Below are 25,530 nucleotides of genomic sequence, written 5' to 3' on the forward strand. Positions count from 1 at the left end.
AATGTAAATTATTGAAAATTTGATAAGTAAATAATATCAGGAATCAAAACAGCAGAAAACCCCTTTCTTGATTGGGGTGGAGTTTTAAATAAACCAGTTATTTCAAATAACAGCATCTTAGAAAAACAGTTTTGTTGAGTAGAGTTTATTAAGTAGGATTCTGGGGTTTTTACCAATACCTACACTTAATGTTGTGAAAGGTTAAAATGTCTGTGGCAAACCTGGCTCTAGTAATCTAATTTTGTTGGAATAAATAAGGCTCTTGCACTTTTCTAATCTTTCTACATGTTAAATTTTTTACTTTTCCTTCCAGTTTGATGCAAAGTCACATAAAAGCAAGTGATTCTAAAAATGATCACTGTATAGTTAGCCAGTATATACACCAAGTATGTTCTCCCAGACCTCATGTATGTTAATAAAGGAATTTGATGCTTGAAGACAATCTCTTTGGGCAAGTAATAAACACAAAATAGGGCATGGGAAGTAAAATCTGAAAGCTCTTTATAACTATGCAGTTTCCTATTTGTTGTGCCTAGTAGATAATAACACACTGCCCTTCATCTTTCCTGTAGTCGTTAATCTTTCTGTATCCTAAGAAGTCACTGTCAGAAATATGGAAGGTACAGTTATGTACCAAGACTTTGAAATTAGGTCTGTTCATAAAATTCAACACAGAAGAAGGCATAGAAATGACTCTTAAGTGGGTTGTCTAGGCTAGCTGACTGGCATAATAGTTCGTATTGGGTGTTAGAGAACTTATGTGTGACTTGGATCACAGGATACAGCTTGAAATATGAGTTAATATTAAGGAGAGCAGGAAACTGGGGATGAGATGACTGCCAACTACTTCTGAGTAACTGTTACTGGAAAAAGTTTAATAACCTCTTCAAATTACAGTAGTATTATTGAATCATACTTGGTCCTGACATTGGGCGCGTGGGTTTTGTTTCTTCATTTTATAAAGACTTACAGAATAGATTTGCCATTCGCTTCTCTTTATAAACTGAGTTCTGTTAGCTGCAGTAAATCTGGATGCTTGTTAATGGCTTTAAATGACACCTGTGTTTCTGTTACCAGTGGCTTGCCTGGTTTTGCTGTTGTTTGTTGGGCTATCAGCTCCGGACAGCATGGCTCTGACTGCAGCCATGAAAGTTCAATGCATTTTGTATGGATTCAGAAGGGAGTTGAGAGGAACAAATATATTCTTAGAAGTAAATGGCTTTTTAAAGACTGCCTCACTATATAGAATTAATACAGCCAAGGTCTGACTGTGCTCCTGTTGAAGCAGGTGCACACATCAGCTTTTGAATTCCCACTAGAGAGAGTCGTTTAAATAATCTGTAGGTCAACTAATGATGGTTGAAGAGAAGTGGAATATATTCCTCACTGTCTGGTGTTTGTGGCTTTCTCAATTCTGAGCCAGCTGCTACAGAGCAATGACTGCAGAAATTTCAGGGTGATGTTGGACAACTTTCCAAAACAAGGGAGGGGGAGGTGGAGAGAGAAAAAAGATGAGCATTTTAATCTTTGCAAGGAGGAATTAAGCATACATTTGGTGTGTTAGATTTTAAATTAGGTTCATATGCTCCAGGGTACAAGCTTGTTTTGCATGATGTTATGCTATTGGAGCATGCCTTGCCTGGGCATTCAGCCCTGGCATCAGAGGCACTGGAATAGTTTGGAAATTAGGAGAACCAAATGGTGACACAATGAATTTTCATTTATTGCTTAAATGACTCCTCTGAAGAGGATAAAGCAACATAACAGGAATGGCATTAAAGGACAGCAGTTAATCTCCCCCAAAATGGAAACAGTAAATACAATAAGTATCAAAAGGAACTTTTTCTTCTTTGATACTCAGATACATCTGTTTTTATCACAGGTTAATTTATTGTGTTGGATTAAGAGTTTCAGATGCACTTTATTTTTCAGGTAACTTAAGAATTTGCAGGTTATACAGATGGGACTGCTGGCGTGCCTCAGCCATAGCTGGAATTTGTCAGAAATTGCCCTCCCTGACACTCAGCTGAGAAGTTTGACAACTGATGGTCCGTATTTGAAAGGCAGTAGCCTGCATGTTTGGTCTGTGCATCAACAATCCGATGTATTACTGCAGGGACAACCTCTGCCCCGAAGTGTGATCCATCCACTCTTATTTTTCAAAAATCTAACATGATGATTTTAGCACAGGACCTTTGATGTTAATCATAAGATGTTCTAGAGTTTGTATATATTGATTCAACAGTCCTTAAGTGTTCAGTCTTTGGTTTAATAGGTTTGTCACATTCTTTCATTGATAATAGAAACATGATTTGTATTCTCAAACACTGTACTTCTGCTATATTATAATCTAGAATGTGAATTCAATAGGTGAACAGACAAGGCCACCCACAGAAATTGCGACAGGATTTTGTATTCCAATAGCAAGATAGATGAGACCAAAATAGTAAAAAAGCATAGCTGGCTTACAGGGGGAATATTAGTGCAGATTGTTACAAATGCTCAGAAATCAGGGAAGTAAACTAGAAATAAGTAAAATAGTATTAGGATCAGAGGCTTTGTGCTCTGCACTAAAATTCATGCAGTTATACAAATGTCACATTAACAGATGCAGAATCTCCTTTCCCAGTGTGATGCTGGTATTCATCACAACATTCATTCTTATAGAAAATGAGTTGGGTTTTCAAATGAAGGGCTTAGTAATTCAAACAACTGTTTGGCCAGTGTTTTCTTGCAGGGCCAATAGTGGCATCCATCAAATAGGAAGACTATCTGTATCAGTAAAATTTTTGAAAACACACATGGAATTTATATGGTGCTGTCCCAGGATGAGAAGCTTGAGATAATAAGTGATCAGCTTTCATTTAAAAAAAAAAGCAAATTCCATCTCCTTGAGCCTTGTGACTGAGAAATGATTGTGTAAAATGGTTGATCTCTGAAATTGAACCAGAAAACGAAAACATTTTTTTTAAAAAAAGCCTGTTGCTTATGTTTGTTCTTTTTATCAGTTTGTTTGACAGTCCTGTTTGTTTATATTTAATAATATAAACTGGAATTGTTTACACTCTTAAAAATGTAATTCTCAGTTTGCAAAGCCATAGTTATCAGTAAATTAAACCCTAAAAGCATGTCAATATAAATGCCTGCAGTACAGATGTAAACAAGGAAATGTAAAGCTCTATTTTCCTGTAGTAGCTGTTGTGCATTTTAAATCCAGAGAAAAAGGAAGAGAATTAATAAGCCCGAAGGGTTTTCAATATATCTACATATGTAAATAAAAAGCGAAAAGTGCTGTTCCTTGGTGAGCAGTGTTCATTCTTACAGTGTTTCTTACAGAAACAAACAAACAAACAAAAAACCTTACAGTGGTTTCTTACAGAGGACATGGTAAATATTACCTTTCAGATGTTAGATGAGTTTTAAACCTTCAAAAAGAGTTTTAAACTCTCTTCAAAATATATCCAAAGTAATGTGACTGTACTTGAGAAGGTGAAGAACACAAGGATGGGGACAGCACTCAAGGATGCAAGGAGAGTATTTTTACTCTTTGCATTTTTTTTGCCAGTGATTTTTAGATTTCAGTTTTCTGACATCACACACTCATCTCTCTTATGGTCTTTCTCTGGACATCCATACATTAGCTTCTGCTGGAAGCCTGTAAATCTGGACTCTAACTCAGTCTTCAGCTAATGTTGAGATCTTGTGCAACTGCAGTATTCTGTGCTTTTCCCTTCAACAGTTATCTTGGGATATTCATGCTGTTCCAGCACATTAGAAATGAATCGCTAATTTTTCATGTTTCCATTTTTTATTTGCTCATTCTCTCAAAGTTTTCATCTATTGGGATGAAGTTTCTTCGGCTTTGTTAACAGTATGGTAGTCTTTCATACTATATAAGCAAAATGTGGATGGAGATGTTAAGATGATGGGGTTTGGCTGGGAGGGCAAAGAACCTGCTTTTGCCTCTCCCTCCATCTCTACTGAGATTTCTCAGGTTTGAAATTGGGAGAGTGTATGTGAGCAGAGGTGATTGGTTTTATGGAATTACCTTTTCAGTTGGATTTTTCTCTCTATTCTAAGAGGAATAGTACTTGCATACACTGCATGAACAAAGAAAGAGATGTGTAATAACTTGGAATTCATTATTTGTTTCTCCTGCAACAGATGTACCTCAACACTATGGTTCAATGAACTAACAGCTTTGGTTTTGCAATGTACGGTCCCTGAGTTGTCATATTGATCTGGAAGCATAGGCCACGTAATGGGATACTGTGTTTAAGTTCTGCTTCAACAGAGATTTGGGGCATATTATTGTATACAGTTCTTCAGCTCTTGCAACTTTTTGTCCTCAGAAGGGAAGTAGAGAAAAAGAATGGTGTATTACAAATGTATGTGAGCTTATTTGAATACTAAGCACGTGCATTTTCTGAAATGCTTACCAAGTAATGTACATCTACGTAAAAACCTTGATACGTTATCTGCAAGGATGCACTCGCTGATGGAGGGAGGTCAGAGATGCGGATCATGCAGTGCTTTTTAAAATCTCCAATCAGCTGCACAGAATTCAGCCCGCGCTATGTATTCAATCTGTTTTCATCCGTCTGAGAATCCCTTTTTGGTTAATCATTCAGTATGGTCATGCTCTTTTCTGACAGCAAGGATTAGGTCTATAATTATTGTTCATGCCTCTGAACAGCAGTATCGTGTCAGGGTCCTGTTGTTGACTTGCCTGCTTCATCCAATACTATTGCAGGCACAGATTAATTCTATTTTTAGCCTGATTTTGCAGAAAGCAAGGTGTCTCAAAGCTTTATCTGTTCCATTCTTCATCCCTCCTCAGAAGTGTATTTACTGTTTGACCAGTTTCAGACAAAGTGGACACAGGCATAGAATTCTAATAGTCAGGTCTCTGCCACTTCATGAAAATAGGCAGCTGGGCAGCTGAATAAGACTTATCTTTTTCTTCAAGACCCAGCAGTGGGAGGGCATTGTAAATGAAACATTTATAAGACACCAGAGCGTCTAGTTGCAAAATGTCTGTGGAAACCAAGATTCATGTAGAACTATCTTTTAAGTATTGGTAGAAGAGAATTACTTTGGTGAGCTGTCATCCACCTAGGGTTTTGGTGAATCTAAAATGAGATAGGGTAGTTGCAGAACTGCCAGGAGGATTTTTACTGAAAATAAAATAGTTGAGGATTTTAACTTATGTGCTTAACTACTTTATTATCAATGCATGAAATTGCATGATCCACATGGTAGAGATTCATTTAGCTCTTGTTCCTCTTTTCAGTGGGACAGGGTGCAGAGAGAAACAGTGAATTTGTATTCCATGATCATGCAGTAACTGAATTCAGTGGTCTGTTCATAAAATGCAATAGCATTATACTTTAGTGCAGCTAACTGTGAGGAGCTATGAAAACTAATATCTGGTGGTGAGAAAAGAAGGGAGAAGGGAAGATTTGCAAACAGCTGGTTTACAGAGAAAACAGAGAATTACATGCAACAAGAAAATTAAGTCATTACTGAGCAGATGACTTCTGAAATAGATATATAGAGGAAACAGAAAATCAATCAGTTTTCCATTATGAAGGACCGTTCAAAGAAGTAAGGATAAAGAAGAGTTCTCTTGGTAGGTGACAAGGTAGTTCAAACTTACAGGGAATAGCAGTCAGCTACAAGACCTTTTTTTCCTTATCTTATTTCATTTTGAGAGTAATCATAGTGAGACAAGAAGTAATTGAGAATGTAGATTCATTTGAAAGTAAATGAAAGTGGCTTGCATGGTTGAAGTATTTTTTCCAGTCTTTCAAAATGAAAGACGACAAAGTCAAAACCTTATAGAAATACTTATCAGTAAAGCTGTAATGGGAATTTTGATACATACTACCTTATGGTATTTGGAAGATTCAGGTAATAGACATTCCAAGCTATGAAACAAACTACCCAGTGCTAATTTAGGTGGGAAATAATAGTTTTTTGTTTTGTTTTGTTTTTTTGTTTTTTAAAAAAAAGGGCCTGGGAAATTCTAAGCTGGGTATAGAGAAATACCAAGGAAAACATGTGATTTCTTCTTCTAAGTCTGATGTTCAAGTACTATACTACCAGTTTCTGTGTGTATATATGTACATATATGTGTGTGTGTGTGTATATATATAAACTAGCCAACTGTCAAAAAATGCTAATAAATTGAAGGGGATATGTGAAAAGGAGACCTATGATCTCAGGGAATATTTATTCTTTGTGTTGTTCAATGGAAATTTGGGTCAGAAATTTTTCTCTTTGCTTCTGTGCAGCCTTTGCTTGTTTGGTCTCCTTCTTTCCTTTAACCAAACTGTCCCTATCTCAGCCTGTGAGTTTTTTTTTTTTTCCCTTATGTTTTCTCCCCATCTTTGAGGAGGGGGGAAGTAAGATAGCAGTATGGTGAGGTTCACTTGGCCATCAGTGTGAAACCACCACAGCTTCTTAGTCAAGCAAAAAATGGCTTAGCTAGAAATGGGGAAGAATGGTCATATAAACAAGGTTTCAGCAGGAAAATCAGTATTTTAGCCAAGAAATGAATCTTTTTGAAGCATGTGGTGGAAGCTTTATTACCTTTCAAGCAAACGAACTGGTCTAAAGTAAAATTATTGATGTATCTCGGACAGCTGTAATCTGTACAAGAAATGGACTGTGACACTTACTAGAAATGTTAGTCTCTAAGCATTATGCTCAAAAAGTAGAATGCTTGTTTTCTCTCAGTAACTCAGTGGTTCCCTACAAAAGGACAGTCAAGATATGCAAGTTCATCAAGCACCTGGGTTAAAGTCCCATATATCTCGATGGATATTATATCCAGACCTCATGTAAAACAAATGATTTACTGTATACTCAGTGTTCGTGGTTTCTACAGCGGTTACTAGTGTGCTATAAATGTCATCTCTGATGAATTTCTTCTCTTGGATTGACATTTTATGCAAATTTGGTCTTGATTAGATGACCATTTCCAAACCTGAATAGCGGGGGTTTTATTGTTAGCAGGTAGGAAGCTTCATATTTAGTTATGTTGAACGACTGATATAAGAATCAAACAAGAACATGAGTGCATTTGAGCAGAGCATTAAGGAAACTGAATGAAATTTGTTTAAGGTATTGAGATAGAGAAACACAAATGCAAATATTATATCAAGTATCTGGCTCTTAGAATAGCAATAAAAAGGATTTAGTATAAGCTGGCATAAAAAGAATACCCTTTCCTGCTTTAAATTTACTTCTTGAACCCAATGGTTTCATATTTATAGCACATGTTGCATAATTTCAGTAGGAAATTATGTAGGCCAGTAGGAGCAGATTTATTTACATGGCAGGTCTCTATTCATTGCTCAGCTTGACTCTTTTTTATCCAGGACATTTGTTAGACTCCAAATGAGATGTAATTTTTGAATTGTTTCTTTGAGTGAACTCAAAGATAAAGCAAATGAAACACTTCAGAGGTTAGGGTTAACTTCATGCAAAGAGACCTTTGAGATGTATTAAATAATCTGCTTTTCCTGCTACTCATGTTGATGTACCTGCTTTCTGTCTCTTTCTCTTTGTGATGTTGATGGTGAGCAAAAAAAAAATAATAATAAAAATCACCAAGGTTTGTCTGCTGGCAATTTAATAACAAGGTGTCTTTAGTATGTTAGTTGTACACTGATGATAAATGCTGATGGAGTCTGTCACTTTGAGTGTTTTGGAAACAGTACTCAGAGCTTAAAGGAATGACAGGCTTTTGACTTTTGCGTTGAAACTTTTATTCTTATGGTCTTCCATTGCACATACTGTGCCAAATCTCTTGACCTTCTATTGGTTTTCCCAGTGATGGAGGAAACAGAATGTATCTGCCTTTGAGATGAGTTTAGGGCTAATTTAAACATCAGAATGATTGGAGGACCTTAAATGAGAAGCATAATAGCTGTGCAGAAATAATTGGTTTTATCCTTAAGTGCCATTTTTTGACTCAGAACAATTCTGGAGTCACATGTCCAGTAGTCTTAGTAGTGTTCCAATGAGCAGTTTCCCTAAGTGCTTGACTTAGAGCAGAATTGACTGGTGCTGACAGAGCTGGTGAGTGGTGCTTGTTTTTTTTGCAGAAAAGTTGCTTTTAACACCAACCATGGAAGGATAAAGCATGTTCATCGCTGCCAGACTTGTTCCAAGTTGGAAATTTATGCCTCTGCTCCTCAGATGCTTTTCCTTTGTAGTTAAGTAGTTCAGTTACAAGCTTGCTTTGCACAGAATGATGACTACATCCATTTTAACTTGATTTTTTTTCCATTTCTTGACAATGTATATGAAAAGTGGGTATATTACCTACCCTCCATATCCAAGTTTCATTAAAATACTACCCAGCTTAATCTGTAAGGCAGTCTGACTTGCCATAATATCTAATGCACATTATAATTACTTTTTATGTGTTTCCCGTCATAAGTAATCAAAATCAATTTACTGAAAATGTGTTTTGCTGGAGTTTGCAATGGGGAATTGCTTTGCCTAAGGGCATCCAGGTTGCCATGACATTGTTTCAAAAATGTCCTTCATTTTCTTTATTCTTGTAGAACAGCTGTAATTTGCAATTACAGTAAATGACAGGCAGATAACTATCAAAAAAAAAAAAAAAGTCTGCCAATGGTTCCAGAAGTGAAGATTTGTTTTAATTTATTAAAACCCCCAGATGAAAGGGGACAGGATTTCTCCTTGTTATGAGAAGTATATAACTGGTTCCGAAAACTTGAGACAGCCAGAACACCTCTGTGCTTTGTACAAATTAAAGCTACGTAATCCAGTGTGCATTTGGTCAGGTCCATTGACCTCACTTGCAAATATCATTCATTCTTTGCTCCCTTATAACATGACAGACATGTTAAATGATTTATTCTGCCCCACTTCATTACCTGTACTCTATTAACTTATTAACTTATTTCCTAATGTGGGAGAACAGAAAGTGTCCTTTTAAAACAGTAGCAGAATGCTGTTATGCTCTGGTGACCCATTCAGCAAATGTTGGATGCAGAGTTTACGCACTGATCCAAAAGCGATGAGGGTCAACATAAGTTGTTGCTTTTTCCAGTTTATTACTTGCATCTGTTGCTGAGCATCTTTTTTTTTTTTTTTTTTTCACATTTGCGTTGGACTGTGAGTGACTTTTAACGTGTAGCTTGTCTACATAGGAGTTGCCTGCTAATTTGTAGGTCAAGTAGTGGTTTCTGACACCACTGGAAAGTTCTAATTTCTTCAGTCTCTTCCCCTCTGTCCTCAAGAGGGATCTCATACAGTTGTTTAAATCTGTTAGAATGGCAGTCGTGCTAGAATTTGTAGCTGTTAAACTACTTTTTAAACTACTTTTTTTTTTTTTTTTTTTTTTTTTTTTTTATTTTTTACATCAAACCCCTCTTTTTTTTTTTTTTTTTTTTTTTTTTTTCCAGTGTTCTCCTGCAAGCCCTGCTTTTAGTTTAGCTTTTAGGGTTTTTTTTAGGCTATTTAGGAGAATACCCAACTTTACCTGTCTGTCCCTTATGCTTCAGAGCCCTCTAAGAACACTGTTTCCTTGCAGTAGCTTCTTCTGTTTTGTTCACTGCCATCTTTGCCCTGTGATCAAAGCATCCTTATGTTTCCTGCTGTGATGAAGAGTAAGTTTAAAAAAAAATAAATATGTGAGGGGAGTAAGAATACTGTGTAGTGAAGTTCATAGACTGGATTTTCCTCAAACTAAGGATAAAATACTGAATTTCCACCAAGATTCAGAAAAAAACAACTCCAAGTACTTCCTTTGGTTACCATCTTCCTCTTCGGAGTCTTCTTTCAAGACTGATAGGTTTTATGTTTCCGTAATACTGTGTTATGAACCATTGTTTGTGGGGTAAAAAAAAAAAAATGTTGGTAAGCATATACATTATACCTGCTGAATACTTTGCAGTGACTTGAACTCTTAAGCCGTTTCTCAGAAATGGGTAATTGCTTTGCCTTATCTTACTACTGTTAGTAGCACACATGGGTATAGAAGGTCTCCTTTTGTACTACTACTCACCTCAAAAAGAAAAATAAATGTTTTTTTTTTTCTCAAAAAAAAAAAAAAAAAGGCGGGGGGGGTTGTATAGCCTTTTGCTAAAAGGCTGTAGTTTTATCTCCCTGCTGCTTTTTATGACCTTTTTGGAAGTGAATGAAAAAGAAATTAACATAACCTTCTCCAGTTGGAAGAAATTTTTAAAGTAGAGTAGAAAATCCCATTCTTGGAAGATGCCCCATCCCTGGAAGTGCTCAAGGCCAAGTTGGATGGGGCTTTGGGCAACTTGGTTTAGTGGGAGGTGTCCTTGCCCGTGGCAGGGAGGTGGAACTGGATGGGCTTTAAGGTCCCTTCCAACCCAAACCATTCTGTGATAAAATTATCTTTGCTTAGGAGATTAATCAAAACCTTTGATTTATATTTGTATTTTGTTATCAACAGCTGCACTCATCCATTTAGGTGTGGCTCAGATAACCTTTAGTTTTATAAATATCAAGAACAGTTTGACAGGCCAAGCAATTCAGGGTTTTGTAAAAGCCTTTAGAGTTCAACTGATTAATATCTAAAGCAATTTGATTAGTCCACAGCCCTTACAACCACTATTGTAGTCATGCTGGTGATGCAGATTTGCTTAGCATGCTGTAGATAGCTGATTCTTCCTACTGGCAACAGAAGTAGCACTGAATATTTTTTTCTTTATTATTTATTTTAAGAATGGTACTAATATTCATTCTCATGTGCTTTAAGAAAAAAAGTAAGATTTTGAAATCCAAAGGAGAAAACAAGTAAGACTGTTCTAATGGTTTGTTGTTGTTGTTGCTTTGTTTTAAAAGGACTAACCAGCCAGGAATGTTCACGAAGAAAGAATTTGATCAGTTGGCCTCAGCAATAGACAGCTTCAGTCTCATGACATACGACTATTCAACACCACAACGGTAAGACTATTAGGAAAGAATAAAACAGTAAGAAAATACTAGGAAAAATACGCTGAAGAAACTCATTTCTATTTACGCTACTATGAAATACACAATGAGTTGTTTTTGTTTTTTTTTTTTCATAAAATGGATGGTGTGTGTTAACTGTATCAGATAAGAAAGTTTTGGATTAGTACTTACAATAGTTGATTTTTGAATCAACTCATAACTTGGGTTTAACTGCAGTGAAGATCTGGCACCTGGTATTGTGAAGGGCTTTGTACCTGAGCTAAAGAATTACTCTTTTACTAGTACTGTGACATTTACTTTTTCCAGACTAGGATATTTTGGTTTTAGTTACTTGGCACAGTTCTGCACAACGGTACAGAATAATCCAGTACCTATCATTGTGGGGGAAAAAAATAGCAAAATTGACAAGTAATTTGTCTGCTTCATCCTGAGGCAGTGGGACTGCCTTTGTCAGCACTGCTAATGTGGACGTGCTTAAATGAGTTTTTAGATTCCTCCACTAGCCCCTCCCTCGTACTTTTACAGCTGTTATGCAGCAGTTCAATGAACAAGATCAGGGAACTGATCTAACTGAAAAACAGCACAAAACCCCGCTCTTCTACATCGATATTCATTTTCAGAAGCTTACAATTTTTAGCCATTTGCAAGTGGAACAGCAGTGGAGATGAGGAGTCCTTAAACTCAGACTCTTAACGTCACCATTCTCGAAAAGCATGGTTCGTTACACCTCCGCATTGCAAGTAAGGATACTTTTTGAGTTCCAGGGAGATTCTGTATATCTTGCTTGAAGGTGTGGCTTGTCCAGAGTTAATATTTGTATATTTGTATAACTTAAAATTGCCATTGCTTTTGCACGTGTTCCATCAGTAAGACCTCTGTCACTCATAGTATACTAGCACTTGGATAGTGTCTAGGCAGGTTCAATAGAAGAGCATTTTTGTCTCTTCTGAAATTTACTTTCTTATTTCTCCCCACACCCTGTCTCTAGATCTTCCAACATAGCATCCTAGGGGAAAACAAGCATGGGCAGTAATGTGTACTGAAGTTAGAACAGGCTTTTGTTACTCTCTCCTACTGGAATATGCAGCATAAAGGTAACCATTTTAGCTTTCCTCTAGGTAAATGGGACATTTATGAAGATGAAGTGCTAAGGGCTTTCACACAGGCAGTGCAAGCCCATCTGGAACCCTGGATGCACTTTGAGTTGTACACCATACTATAGGCTACATCTTTCCTGTGTGGTGAAGCTGCACCATGCTTTATACCATGTTAAAATTACAGGTTCTGTTATGGTACAGTCACACCTTAATGCTTTTACTGCTGCGTTAAATTACTTAGATCTGACTTGGAATTGCTATTTTTTTGTACTTTGAAGTAGGAGAGGGACCGTGTTCAGTTAACACACTCATTGTGTTTGAAATAAACGTAGTTTCTGAGAGAGGTTTTGGAATTATTATTTTTTTTAATTTGCTTCAATTGGTTTGAGTATACTAAATGCAGGGTACATACAGCAAAATTTCTGTACTATATTAGCACTTACATTTTTAATGTTACAGATATCCTGAAGACTTTGAGCAGGTGATATTGATATTTATAAGTCTGGACTATGCTTTTACTTGTATCGTGTTAGTGAATGTTTGGAGTAAAGCCTGTGCTCTATTCTCTGAGCTCGGGAGAGAGTGAGCCTGGTATCTTGATGCTGTATCTAGGGTAGTTCAACTAGTCTGCATATTCAGGTGCTGCTCTCTAACAATAGAGCTTTTTGTTGCTAAGCAATTGCCCCTTTAGAGTTTTATCCATAAATAAAGTGTACAAATTTTAAGCAATCTTTGAAACTTGTATTGCTTACCTGTCACTGCTTTTATAGTTCTTCCTATGAGTAAATGGTGGATTTTGTCCCAGTATATTATGCTGGTGTACAGTAAAAACATTGAGGATGGTATTGGAAAACAGTTGGGCCATGCTCAGTGATGGAAAATGTGCTAGGTGGTAACTTCTTTACTAACCATGGGAAGTTTCATGTGCACCTTAGAAATGAATGACCATTTTGAGTGGGACAAGCATGTTCTGTGCATCAACAGTTTTAAGCCACTGAAGAATGTACATTGAATCTTTGTAGGTTATTTTGAATATTTTTTGTGTGCTTTCTCTATAATTGCACTCTCCAAAAAGAGAGGGCTGATGAGAATTAACGTGTGCTTTTCTGACAGCATGATCTTTTTTTTTTTTTTTTTTTTTTTTCTCGTAACTCAGCAGACCTGGTCCAAATTCCCCACTTCCCTGGGTACAAGCCTGTGTTCAAGTACTGGATCCTGATTCAAAATGGAGAAATAAGATACTTCTAGGGCTGAATTTCTATGGCATGGACTATTCTGCTCTGGGAGCCTTGGGGGAGCCAATCCTTGGTAGAAGGTAAGACTTTTCTGGATATAAGTACTTATACACAAGATTCTCACAAACTTGGAAATTCAGAAGCATTCTTGTTTAGAAATAGGAATGTGTTGGTAACAAAGAAATGGCAAAAGTGATAAATTTGTGCATGAAATACTACCTCACCATTTAGAGTAAGATTGGTTGTTCCTTGTACAGAAGTGTAGATAGATGGCACAGATACCCTGTCAGAACACAGAAGATAAAAAAGGTTTGTGTAATTTTCCCTCCTTCCTCTATCCATGTTTGTACACTCAGTTTTTCATCTTTGTGTTACAATGTTCTACTTTATTCTTTTATATTCTGTATCATTTTTGAGGTTCATTCAGGTGACCTAAAGATTTTTTTCTCTCAGCTGCTGATGTTGTTACCTGTTACTTTCAAATTTGATATTAGTTTCAAACAGCAATATGCCACAGTTACTTTTGAGTAGAAAAAGCTGCAGTAAGCTCACCTGGAGACAAAAATCTATAAGAAGATAAAGGAAAGTATTCCAAAGACAGCCTGAAATTTTATATTGATTCTCAGAAGATAATGGTTGTTTTAGTTTTGGGTAATAACCACATGTAATAAACAGTGAGCTTCACAGAAATACAATATGGGTAGAGTGCATCAAGCCAGAAGAGAAAGCAAGAAAAAATGTGAATTTGGCAGGAAAATCAGGTTTGTTCTGAAATTTGATATTAATTTATAAAACTAAAACAAGATCAGTAGGTGGACCTTTTTTATACACAGATTACTAAGTGTATTATATCAAGATCAATATAGTGTTTAAAAAAACAGTTAAGCAATGAATTAATATCTGGTGTGGATTGTATAAGGTAAGGTCCACTTTATGTCAGTGCCTTCAGTTGCACAAACACTTTGTCGTCATTTTACTTGCCTGCACTGTCTTTGTGCTTCACTTTGGCCATTTGCTGGCATATAATACTGTTGACATAGTTATCTCCGCTTGCTGAGTTGTATGAGTCTGACTGGATAGTAGAAAATGACTATAGGGTGAAGGGAATAAAGCCATTATCTACAGTGGAAGGTATACAGAAAATATATCAGAATGTCTTCTGCAAAGTTGGTTGTAAAGTGGTTAGGCAGGAGCTATTTTAATATTTAGTCAAAGCACTGTTGATTTGCAAGCCTAATTGTATAAACTCATTTACTCTGAGGGTGATGAGGCACTGGCACAAGCTGCCCAGAGAAGCTGTGGCTGCCCCATACCAGGCAGTGCCCAAAGCCAAGTTGGATAGGGCTCTGGGCAACCTGGGCTGGTGGGAGGTGTACCTGGCCGTGGCAGGTGGTTGGAACTGGATGGGCTTTAAGACCCCTTCCAACCCAAGCCTTTCTGTGATTCTTTGAAACTCAGCACAATTAATGTAGTTTCACTACAAAATTTGCAGTTCCTTTTGCAGGTTGGAGTGTCACTAATCTGCAAAGTAAATGAATCTTGGTATTTACTGAATTGCAGCTTTTGCAATGAAGTTTCTTCTAGAAAACATACGGCATACTAGAAAAGTGACTACTTCTACTTTGCACAGAGCTTTCATATCCTGGATTATATTATAGAGTAATTGCATGTTGTTTTTAATGACAAAAATATCCTAGCTAATAGGTATCTATGATTAAACTAATTTTTAGTGAAAGACATTGCTTAGCTGTTTGTAGGTGCACAGTATGGGACAACATGCTTTATTCGAAGAATAGTTCTGTTAACATGTTCTTCATTAACAGGCCATGTTACTGACATTTTGCATAGATGTACCAGAACCTTGCATCTGGATAGTTTCTGTATCAGAGACTGTTTGAATTTATACATAAATCCCATTAGTTTTCACTTGCTGCCTTTCATGTTAAGCATCTGTCTGTGGTTAAGCTTGCTTTTCCAGAAATATGTTTTGAGCGTGCACAGTTAATGCATTAGTCATTGCTGTATGTGTCATATATAGTAATGCAATAGTAAAACAGGTTCAATTAAAATAGTTTCAAAGTAGGCCAAGCTTCTGAATTAGAAGGGGTAAAAAATAGTTCAGTGTGAAATAAGCTTTCTGCGTCTTAATTGCTACCAGGCTGCTTGTAAGAAAATCTAAATTTCTAGCATCTGTGAGTCTTTGAAAACCATCCCTATCACATCCAATTGAATCCTACAGTGGGCATAGCTTATTCAGAGGCTCTCCCTCCCTCTCCAAAAGCTTCCCACTTATTCCATTGTTAATACTCCAGCTTCATAAGTATTCTTTTTTTATCTGAAAAGACTCATGTCTGAGGTTGATCCTGTTCTTTCTCATTTTTGTATCTGCTTCATACGATGTAAAAAGTTGTTCAGTGTCGAAAGGGATGGCTTGGTTATTTGCTTCTTACCTTCACTCCTTAGTGAATTTGATCTTCTCTTTTGGTGGCTGTAGTCCAGTGTTGGTCATGTAGTAAGTGCTGAAGGTTTGAGTCTTTGCTCCCTTTAAGGTACCCTCTATATGTTCTACAGATTGTGATGTTAAGCTGAAGTACTGTTAGTAAAATTATTTTAAAATATGTTCAGCAAAGTGTTATATGGGACTATCAACTTCTTCATTGTAGGTTTTTCTTCAAGTTTTTGCATGTGAAATTTATTGCACATGCAGGTCTTCAACAGGCTAGTGCTTAAAATTATTGGCATAGCTTCCATATAGAATTATGTGCAGAGTGCAGAAACCTTTGCTGGTTTCATGTTTGTGTTTTTCTTGAGTATAGGAATTATGTGATGGAAAGAGATTCTGAAAGTAGGCGGATCTCATTCACTGAATGTTTTCTTAGTTAAGAAGGTCATAGAACAATTTTCAATAGAGTTTCTATTTCCATAAAATATCTGGCTGTTCTTACTGCAGCATGCAATCTGAAGGTACAACTACTTGGTTACCATTTTGCTGGAAAGATATATAGGCTTTCCATATAATATCCTTTTTCTTCATACACACTGTAAAAAGTAATATGTATGTGTGTTTGTGCCTGTGTATGTGTCTATATATCAGAATTATATGAAATGAAAACAATTCTTCTTTTACAGCCCAATGTAGCTTTGTCTTTGGGAGTTTTACACTAGGAACTATAGCTTAGGTTTGCCCTAACAATGTGTTCATCTTTCACTTGCAGTGCAGCAACAAGTATTATTTGTTAATACAGTGAGTCTCTCAGAGATGATAGCACATTCTTGTGCTTTAATCTACCAAGTACCATTGTTTAGCTGCAGGGAAGCTACGTTCCCATGTATACTTAGTTCTGACATAATTTGTATGAAATGCTAAACTGAAGTAAAGGTTACAGGACTGTGATTCTCCAAACCACCTCTAGTGCTTCTGGCAATGTTTACTGCCCTCTGGCTGTCAAGAATCAGGTTTCTGAACTGCTAAGATGTAGTCATTAAAACTTACCTCTGTATTAAAATCCTGTCAGAACATAAACAGCTGGTGTGGCTGGCTTGCTGCTCTTATGATCACTTTGTTCCGGTGTGTCTTCTGTTGATCCTACTGAACCTAACAGTATTTCTTCTTCACCTTTGAAGTCTATGTCTTGGGTAATTAATTATTCATTCTCCCCCGAAGCTTAAGAAATTGTTCAGCCTTTCTGCAGAATCTTTACCCCTGAGTTCTTGTTGGTACCTGCAGAAGGTCATCAAGGCCCTCAGTCTAGCAAACCTCTTACTTCCAAAGTACTCTTTTCCCCCTTTAGCTACCTGCTCTTAAGAATCTCTTAATCATTAGGATATTATATTTCAATTGTAGTAATACCATAATAATAACGCAACACTTAGGTTAATTTGGGAGCATATTGTGGTGTTAAGAATTTATTTTACAGGCTCTGTTCGGATTTGTACTAAAGGTTGATGTACAAAATCGAAGTGCCTCCTTTCATTTTGACAAAGAGTTTTGGCACAGAATTACAAAAAGCAGTAACGTTACAAAAAATACTGATTACTTTTTGTATAAGGCAGTAGAAAAAAATTCTGTTAAAAAAACTAAACAGCAAACATTTCTCAAGGCCGTGTTTTTGTGCCTAGTCATTTGGGCAGGAAGGAATGCTTATGTTTATTGCGATTCTAGAGAAAAGTAGCAATGGGCAGCAACAAAGTAAGCAGAATGATTTAATTCCTGATGGAAGGACTTGATAAATGAGTCAAGAGCCAGCCTGTGAAATATGCAAGTTTCTGAATAGGCTTGGAGTAATACTTACAGAAAATAGTAATGGTGCATATAGCTCCAGAGTCTTTGGAGTAATAGAAGTGCAAGTGTGTTCCACAACATTAACAGCTTTTGTTTTGGGCAAACAGCTTGTTTACACCTAGCGTTATAAAGCAGGTGATTGAATAAGGTTTCTGCTGATAACATTCAATAGCAGTATAAGGTCCAATGAATTTTTTCATCACATTTTTGAGACATTTCTGAATATTATTAACACCAGGAAACAGAGGGAGATTTTTTTTCCCACCATTAAATTATTTTGTGCCTGCTTTGGGAAAGTGACTCTAGAAATGCTGAGTAACAAATTTTAGCTAAAATAGCTTTGGATTCTATGTGCTAAAAATAGAGTTGCATTTCAAAATATTACTAAGATGGAAATCAAGGCAGACTTTTTTTTTTTAGAATAAGATACAATATTACAAAAACTATTATATATGTGTTATTTGGAAACTGAACAGAATGTACAAGATTATGCCCCAAATGTCTATATATCCTCAGTAGTTGCCTCTTACTTACTATTTGAGGTATGTCATTTCCATATTTAAATCTAGTGTAGCTTTTCTTATCTATTTCAGAAGGAAGCTGTCTTTGAAAAAAATGAATCTCTTCATATATCATATGTTTTATGAATAGATTCAGCTTTTTTATTTATCTGCCTTTATGGCTGGAGAGCAGAAGAAAACTTGTCCAGAGCTGTATTTTATGTGCAGTTCAAAGTAGCCACGTTGCCAGGCTGAGGTCAGGTACATGTACTTCTCCGTTTGTGTGTGGGGATGTCGGTTGAGTGAGAGGGGTAATGTCTGTAGGCCTGGATAGTCCTACTGCCAGCCTCAAATACTGGGTGGGGGCAAGAGAGGCAGGTGGTACTTGTGATTTTTTTCACTATAAATGTGAATTATTTACTAAGATGATTAAACCCAGAGGAGGTCATCATTAGTGATTCCTTGTATTTAACAAAATGTAGACACGTCAGTGTTTTTATCAGATATATATTTTTTTTTCTGTTTGAGTGAAAACAAAACTTCCCTGAGTCAGCATTAGTCTAAGTGAATACAGGCTTTGAGTCTCAGGAATTTATTTTCCTGTTCTGCTTCTAGCTGAGTTGAGGGTTAGAGGTCTGTGCTTAATACGCTGATCACTTGGAGCTATAAACCCGAAAAGGTAGAAGTCAATGAAGCTGTCACTTTCCATGTTCTTGCACTGCTTTGAATTAGTTTTAATGGATTTAGATATAGTTATTTCACTGAATTCTTCATTTTATAGTAATGAGGCACTAGACAGTTTGAGGAAAACTCAATATAGAGGTGGAATATATTTTAGTATTGACAATGTGAGTGAAAGTTATGACCAAATGTAGCAGTATGTGTGATATTTTCCTGGGTTAGAACCAATTGTACTCAGGTGTATTTTAGCTGTTCTTTTAATTGTTCTATGCAAATCTAATCATGAAAGAAAGCTGCTGGAAGCAGCAATCCAAAAAGCAGCTTTGTCTTAAGAAAATCAATTAAAATTTAGGTCAGGAGAAACTGAAGTGCTTGATAAGTCTAAATTAAATATAATCTTTCTCCCCAGACAAAACAAAGAAGCCCTGCACCACTGGCTGTAATGTGTCAAGCTCACAGAGAGCCCCATCAATAAAATTAAATCAGATCTGAAAACCTCTACAGGAATGTTTTCTTGCTCCTTACCCCTAGCGTCTTCCTTGAGTAAATCCATAATGGGAATATTCAATCATAAGATATGCCTGGAACCCTGTTGCTGACTGGCACCATTTATTTAGCAATGGCATTCAGAATCATTGAAAACCTTTGTGGTTTTGTGTGTGTGCATATGTTTTGGTTGTGTTTTCTTTTTAAAGCAATAGTATAGTATTGAATTGTGAACTTGCCTAAAGTAAAACACTGGCAGTTTGCAAAGAAAATATTTGCCATTAGTTTTTCATGAAATGGTCGTTATTATGCTGCATAACAGAAGACCGATTGCATGTTTTACTATGTACAGTAGTAAGATCTTCCAGAATAAGTATCCATTTTGTTGTCCTGATGGAAAGATACATATATAAAGGACTGTGTTAGGAATATGAACTTAAAATCTTGAAGTGGATTAGTAGATAGATGTAAGCAGTAGGGAGTCCAGCACAAGATGAAACACCTTGTTCGGAAGGCGTCCTCAGTGATCTTGTGCTTGAATAGGAAAAGATGTGATCTTTTAACTGCAGTAAGGAAAAGTCAGTGTCTTCAAAAATGTTAGTAATTTTGGAGCCTGAAAAAAAATTTCTACAGCTGTCATGGTGCCGTTTGCCCCAGCTGACATTAATATATGTAGTTTGACATGGGCTGTTGTTCTTCTTCTCATTCACTTTCTTCAAGTTCATTGCGGTTATTAAAACTCCCTTCTTGAATTGTGCACAACTGAAGCTGACTGTCTCTGGTTTTGCATGTTAACTGTTTCTCATTTGAAATTTTAGATTATTTTTGTTCACATCGATCTGATGGGAAGTTGTTCTTGGAGTTTAAACAGCAGTTATTTCTGGACATTCTTTGTAAGGTGAATGAAGCAGTCCAGTGTAATTCACTCTGATACCTATAGAGGGATTGAAATTGTAAGAGAGAGGTCTGAGGATAACAGTGCTGTGTAAATGTTTCCTTTTCCTTTGTGTTTTTGCTAAATCTATATTTCCAATCAATAGGCCTGATAATTACCTGCGCATTGCCGGGGGAGCAAAGTTCCCCCCGTCCCCTCCAAAGCAAATTGTAATTAATAAGACTAGAAACATAGTAGAGTTTGGACAGCAAATGATAAGAAAGCTTATCCAAAACAGGCATCTGTGCAGAGACCTGTGTTCTTTTGGCTCACTTAAAATAAAAATTTAAGGTTATGTTTCTGAAAGAAAACAAACATGCTGATGAAAAGGCAGAATTTTTAATAGAAGTAAAATGTGCTTTTTTATTTTCTTTCTCAGCTGTGCTGTCAACTTTGCTGTGAAACCTTAGCAATTTATTTAATCCCTTTCCTCCTTTACTTGAACTATCAGAAAAACAGGCATTTAATTTAGTTCTAGGGGTATTGCTGGTAAGAGGTATGCATTTGAACTTCGGCAAATGTTGAGATTTTTAGTGCACTGTGAAACAACTTGGAAATAATTTGGATATGCATTTTTTGCTCTTGTAGCCCTTCTGTATCTAAATAATATATCACAACATAAAAAGACTCTGGTACACTGTTCAGAGCAATGGTGAATATTGGTAATGTACAATTCAAGAGCGCTGGGCAGTGACAGTGTAATAACTACTGGGATGTCAGCTGGAGAACTTTAACTGGGGTGAGCTTGTTTTTTTGTTTTACTTTTTTGGTGTTGTTAGAAGGAACATCTGATCTTTTTGCTGAAACCAAATACGTTTTGTCTTACCCAAGAATAGCTTTTCATCCGGTTTCTTGAACCAATTTAGTCATGTGCATTTAATAAATTATCTAGCTAATCCTAGGCATTGTCATCTCTTTTTCTTTTCTATTCCTGATTGTTCTGGTTTCTCTTCAAAGTTCTTTCTGCTACCTGCACTTACTGCCTTGCATTACACCTTCAGACTCATTAGCTGTTTGTCTTAGTTAATTGCTAAAGATAATCTGCATGAATAGAGAGTCACTTTGCCCTTTGTCTCCAGACAATTTCACTGGAAGGAAGATTTTTGACAGGTGGAAAAAAACACAGCAAATCTTTTAAACAAGCAAAAAACCTCTACCAGGTCTTCTGTAAAGCTGAGGGAAGAAGAGAATGTCATTCTCATGATGAAGAAGCTGTACTTTTGCTTCCTAAACATGTTTCTTACCAACACTGGTTCCACGTAAAAATTTCTGGCAGGTAAATGACTGTACAATAATCATTTCATGAAGTAATCCGGAGAACAGCCTTCCTCCAGCAGATAGCAATTCTGCCTCTTGTTCCCTTGTTTTTATGGTTGCCAGGACTATTTGGGGACAATAAAGGGAAGTCATGGAATATTCTGCCGTATTTGATAGCCTGTTGAAAGGAGACTTTTGAACATGTTAACAGCCTTTAAAAGAATTAAATGGGAATGCAAGAATTGGGCAAGTGAGGTTTTTGTTGTTTTATTTTGCCATTATTAAAAATAATCCTGGAACACTGTGCCACAAGGGATCTCAGTTTGGACTGTGAAAAATGAGGATGGCTTTGAGAAAGTGAACATTTGATACTTTCTCATCTTCAATAGTATTAACTGGCAGTATTTTCCTCCATTATAGTGAAACAAGGAAAGTCACTTTACAGTGCCCTCTTTGAAGGTTGTCTCAAATACATAATCAACAAAATATTACATCTACAGACTGTTCTTATTTTGCTACCTATTTTTAAGTTACTTTGATTAGATTCAAAGTTATTTGTCTTATTTTCTGTTTGTTTACAGTGTTATTTTTGAATGTTGCCCATCCAAGAAAGAATAATCTTTATAAGCCGAGAACATATTATTTTACCTTGCTGTAGTAGTGGAGGCCCATTTTGATGGGAACAATACTGTTACCAGTGTTGAACATCTTCTTATACCTGCATGTTCTATTTAGGCTTATTATTTGATGTGTGATTTTCTTCAAATATGTAGTGAAAATCTTTAAAGCTTCTACTATGTCTTCTATTTTCATCTCTTGCAAAGTTCACCATGCCCATGGATTATCTCTTATCCTGGTGCTAAAGCACGTATTTTTGTTAAAAGATTCTGTTCATAATTCCAAATCTTATGTATTTTACAAGCTTGTAAGGTGAAAGAAAAAGCTATCAGACTAGAATGTTCCAATCTGTTAGGACTGTCCCACTTTCAGAGTGGTTTAAACCTTCTCATAGTATAGCACCAGTGAAAAAGGATGTCCCTGGCACCAGAACTGGAATTTACTAACCCAAATAAGGAACCTGAGCTCCCCCAGAGTGAATGGAGAGACTTGAATTAGCATTGGTAATTTAACTCAAGATCTGGTGAGGGAGGCAGAAGAGCATGTTAATCTTAAAAATAAATTGGAAATATAAATCAAATATTTGAAGTATTAAGAGACTTTGGATCACTACAACCTGCTTCTATTGGAAAGCAGCTTTATTACAGGCAAGAATCAACTTAAAAGGAAGCTAAGCAGAGAGGCATGAGAGCAGGATGCTAATCATTTACAGTTGAAAACTAGAAATATAACATTTGAAAAGCAGTAAGACTGGCTGAATAACTTGCATAAAATGTACTTATTTACCCATGTTGTGGCACCGTTAAATTGTAGGATTGTGTTTCCAATTGCTAGGAAATACAAATTGTATAAAAACAAATTCCGAATATTCGTCAGAGTAGTCTGCCAGAAAAAAAGTGTTTTTTGAGGACATTACTGTAAAGTAGATCATGTATTGAAATGCTAACTGACTTCTGAATTGCCAACGAACACTAATACCACTTCACAAACCTCTGGAAGTTTCTCAGTTCCATTTGCTTTGAGGTATTGATGATATTTCCTTCGTATATATATTCAGATAAATATATACTTATTCAAATGCATTACTGGCTTTCGTTTGATATATTTCATATCTTGAGTATTCTACAGTGAGTCATTTGGATTAGTACTATTTTTCTTCTTTTCTTAAAGAAATAAGACTTATAACTTGTGTTGTCTCTGCTGGTCATCTTGTCCACACAGTTGTTCTCTGCAGTGCTTTTTGTATATAGAGGCTAATTTAAACCAAATTTGACAGAGGCTGAAGTTCTCAAAGATGACAACTTCTCTGAATGTGGGTCGCTTAGCAGAGCTGTAAATCACAAGTTATAGCAGTAAGTTGAGGAAGACTCCCTGCTCTAAGCTATATCTGTTATTGGTTTACAGAGAATCCATATGGAGCTTAACTGGAAAAGGTTTTTTACCTGGCTAAATGAAAATTCAGCTAGAGATGGGAAATGAGATTTCACTGTTGTGTGGGGCATGAAACTGCTTTCTATACCTGTACACCTTGTAAATTGTGTACTTAGTTGAGTTAGAGTATGTGATGTCTGTACATTTCTCACAGTGTGGCTCTTTGGGTGTGGTTTGCATGAAAAGTGCCAACAGTGTTTTGGTGGCAGGTAGATTTCTAGGCCTAGCTGGTGGGATGCTTTCTGCTTGACCATACATAAATTTGGCCAAAACACTTGGTTGCTTTATGCTGCTCTGAGAGTCAAGAAGGAGATAAAATCACTTGCTATGAAGCTACACAGCAAGCAATGTTCTGCCAGAAACAGGTTAGGTCAACATATTTTCTTAATACTATTTAAACTGACAAGAATGATACTCAAATATACAAGCCTGTCTGCATGGCAACTAGCATCAGTAATCGTACTTCAGATGACCTCAAACTTCCTTTATTAGTTGCTGAATCAGATACAGACGTCACATATACAGTTGCTCTCACTAAATTATTGTCTCCTGAGGAAAATAGTACTTACACATTACTTCCATCAGCTCTTCAAGCTGAGCACTTAATCTACTTGAGAGTTTCAACAGTGCATAAAAACAAAATTTGACTCGGTATTACAAATTCAGAAGAAAAAAAGTTATTTTGCAAGCGTATTTTAGATAAGGCTTGTTGTTAATGTATTATTTCTTTCATGTTTGGGAACTATGCCTTAAAAAATGGTTAGGTGCCATAACATAAGGACATAAAACTATTAGAGAATGTCCAAAGGAGGGCTACCAAGATGGTGAAGTGACTAGAGTTCTTCTGGGTCTCTTCCTACTTGGGGGATTCTATAGTTCTGTGATACAGTTGTATTTGATAACTACCTAATAATACATCTGTATCTAATAATCAGTAGATTTCAAAGGAAAAATTTTAAATTTTTGCCTGCCTTTTATGGTGTTATTTTTTTTCCTTGCATCGATAGTGCTGGTCTTAGTGCTTGTTTAGAGAAGAATGGATTCTTGTTTTCTCCTTATTAGTTTTTCATCTTTAAGGCCCACCATTTTCTTAAATGCTTACTTCTGAATAGAGGAAAATATTTTTTTTAATCACCTTTTTTCTGGAGTTCTATCATAGTTTATTTGCATTGCAGTAGCATGTAGGAAACCTAGCTGTGGACTCTATAAGCATAGCACAAATGAAAACTGCACTGTCTCACCCGTAGTGTGAGACAGTATAGATGCTTCATTATGCCTCATGTATAGATGCTTCATTAGCACGAAGTAATCTTTAAACTGGTTTTCATGTTCTTTTCCCCATAAAGTCTCTTTGTTACATGGCTGCAAACTCTTACTGGATTTTTACATTCCTTAAGGAAGAAGTAGAATCTGGGAGGTATTAAAAAAAAAAAAAAAAGAAAAAAAAAACCTGGGGGGGGACAGATGGACCAGGGGGACAGAAAAAGGAAGGAAGTAAAAAGAGGTATTTTCATCACATTCAAATAGCAGGTAGTTGAAGGGAGTTGTCAGTGAAGAACAGTACTTAGCCAGAATCATATTTCTGTTTATCAAATTCACGTACCATTCTCAGAGAATGAAGGCTATTAATTTAGTAAGTAGTTTGCTGGGAAGCAGGGAAACCATGGTAATTTTGTTTGTCACTGTCTAATGTATTTCCTCCCCCCCCCTCCCCCCCTTTTTATTTTTTTCTTTTCAAAACTCTGACAGATGCTAAGGTTAATGAATTTTAATTTAGAATTGGCCTCTTCCTTGAGCTGCTGACAGTCTCTTCCATGCCACAGGGACCATTTTGTCCCAAGTCACTTTGTTGCCATACAAAAAGAAACATCTGATGGAAACTTCTTCGTAAATAAGTGAACTCAACTGGAACACAGCCAAACACCATCAGAGTTGGCTCCCTGAATCCCAGTCTTGTGTTTCACCGTAGTGTGAGAGATTAGATTCATTAACCTCTCATTAGAAACATGTCAATGTTAAAATCCCATAGTATGCTAGATTC

The 25,530-nt window shown here is 36.4% G+C and overlaps 1 protein-coding gene across 3 annotated transcripts in view; it reads left to right on the plus strand.

Annotated features, from left to right (window-relative positions):
* Positions 1–25,530, plus strand: part of CHID1 (chitinase domain containing 1) — a 96,553-nt gene that overhangs the window by 30,914 nt on the left and 40,109 nt on the right. For all 3 annotated transcript variants that reach the window (XM_035329222.1, XM_035329223.1, XM_035329221.1), the window contains exons 9-10: positions 10,858–10,959; positions 13,225–13,380. In XM_035329222.1, coding sequence (XP_035185113.1) covers positions 10,858–10,959; positions 13,225–13,380 — 258 coding nt within the window. The remainder of the gene's footprint in view (positions 1–10,857; positions 10,960–13,224; positions 13,381–25,530) is intronic.

The sequence above is a fragment of the Oxyura jamaicensis genome, chromosome 5, assembly GCF_011077185.1.
Source record: "Oxyura jamaicensis isolate SHBP4307 breed ruddy duck chromosome 5, BPBGC_Ojam_1.0, whole genome shotgun sequence".
Lineage (NCBI taxonomy): Eukaryota > Metazoa > Chordata > Aves > Anseriformes > Anatidae > Oxyura > Oxyura jamaicensis.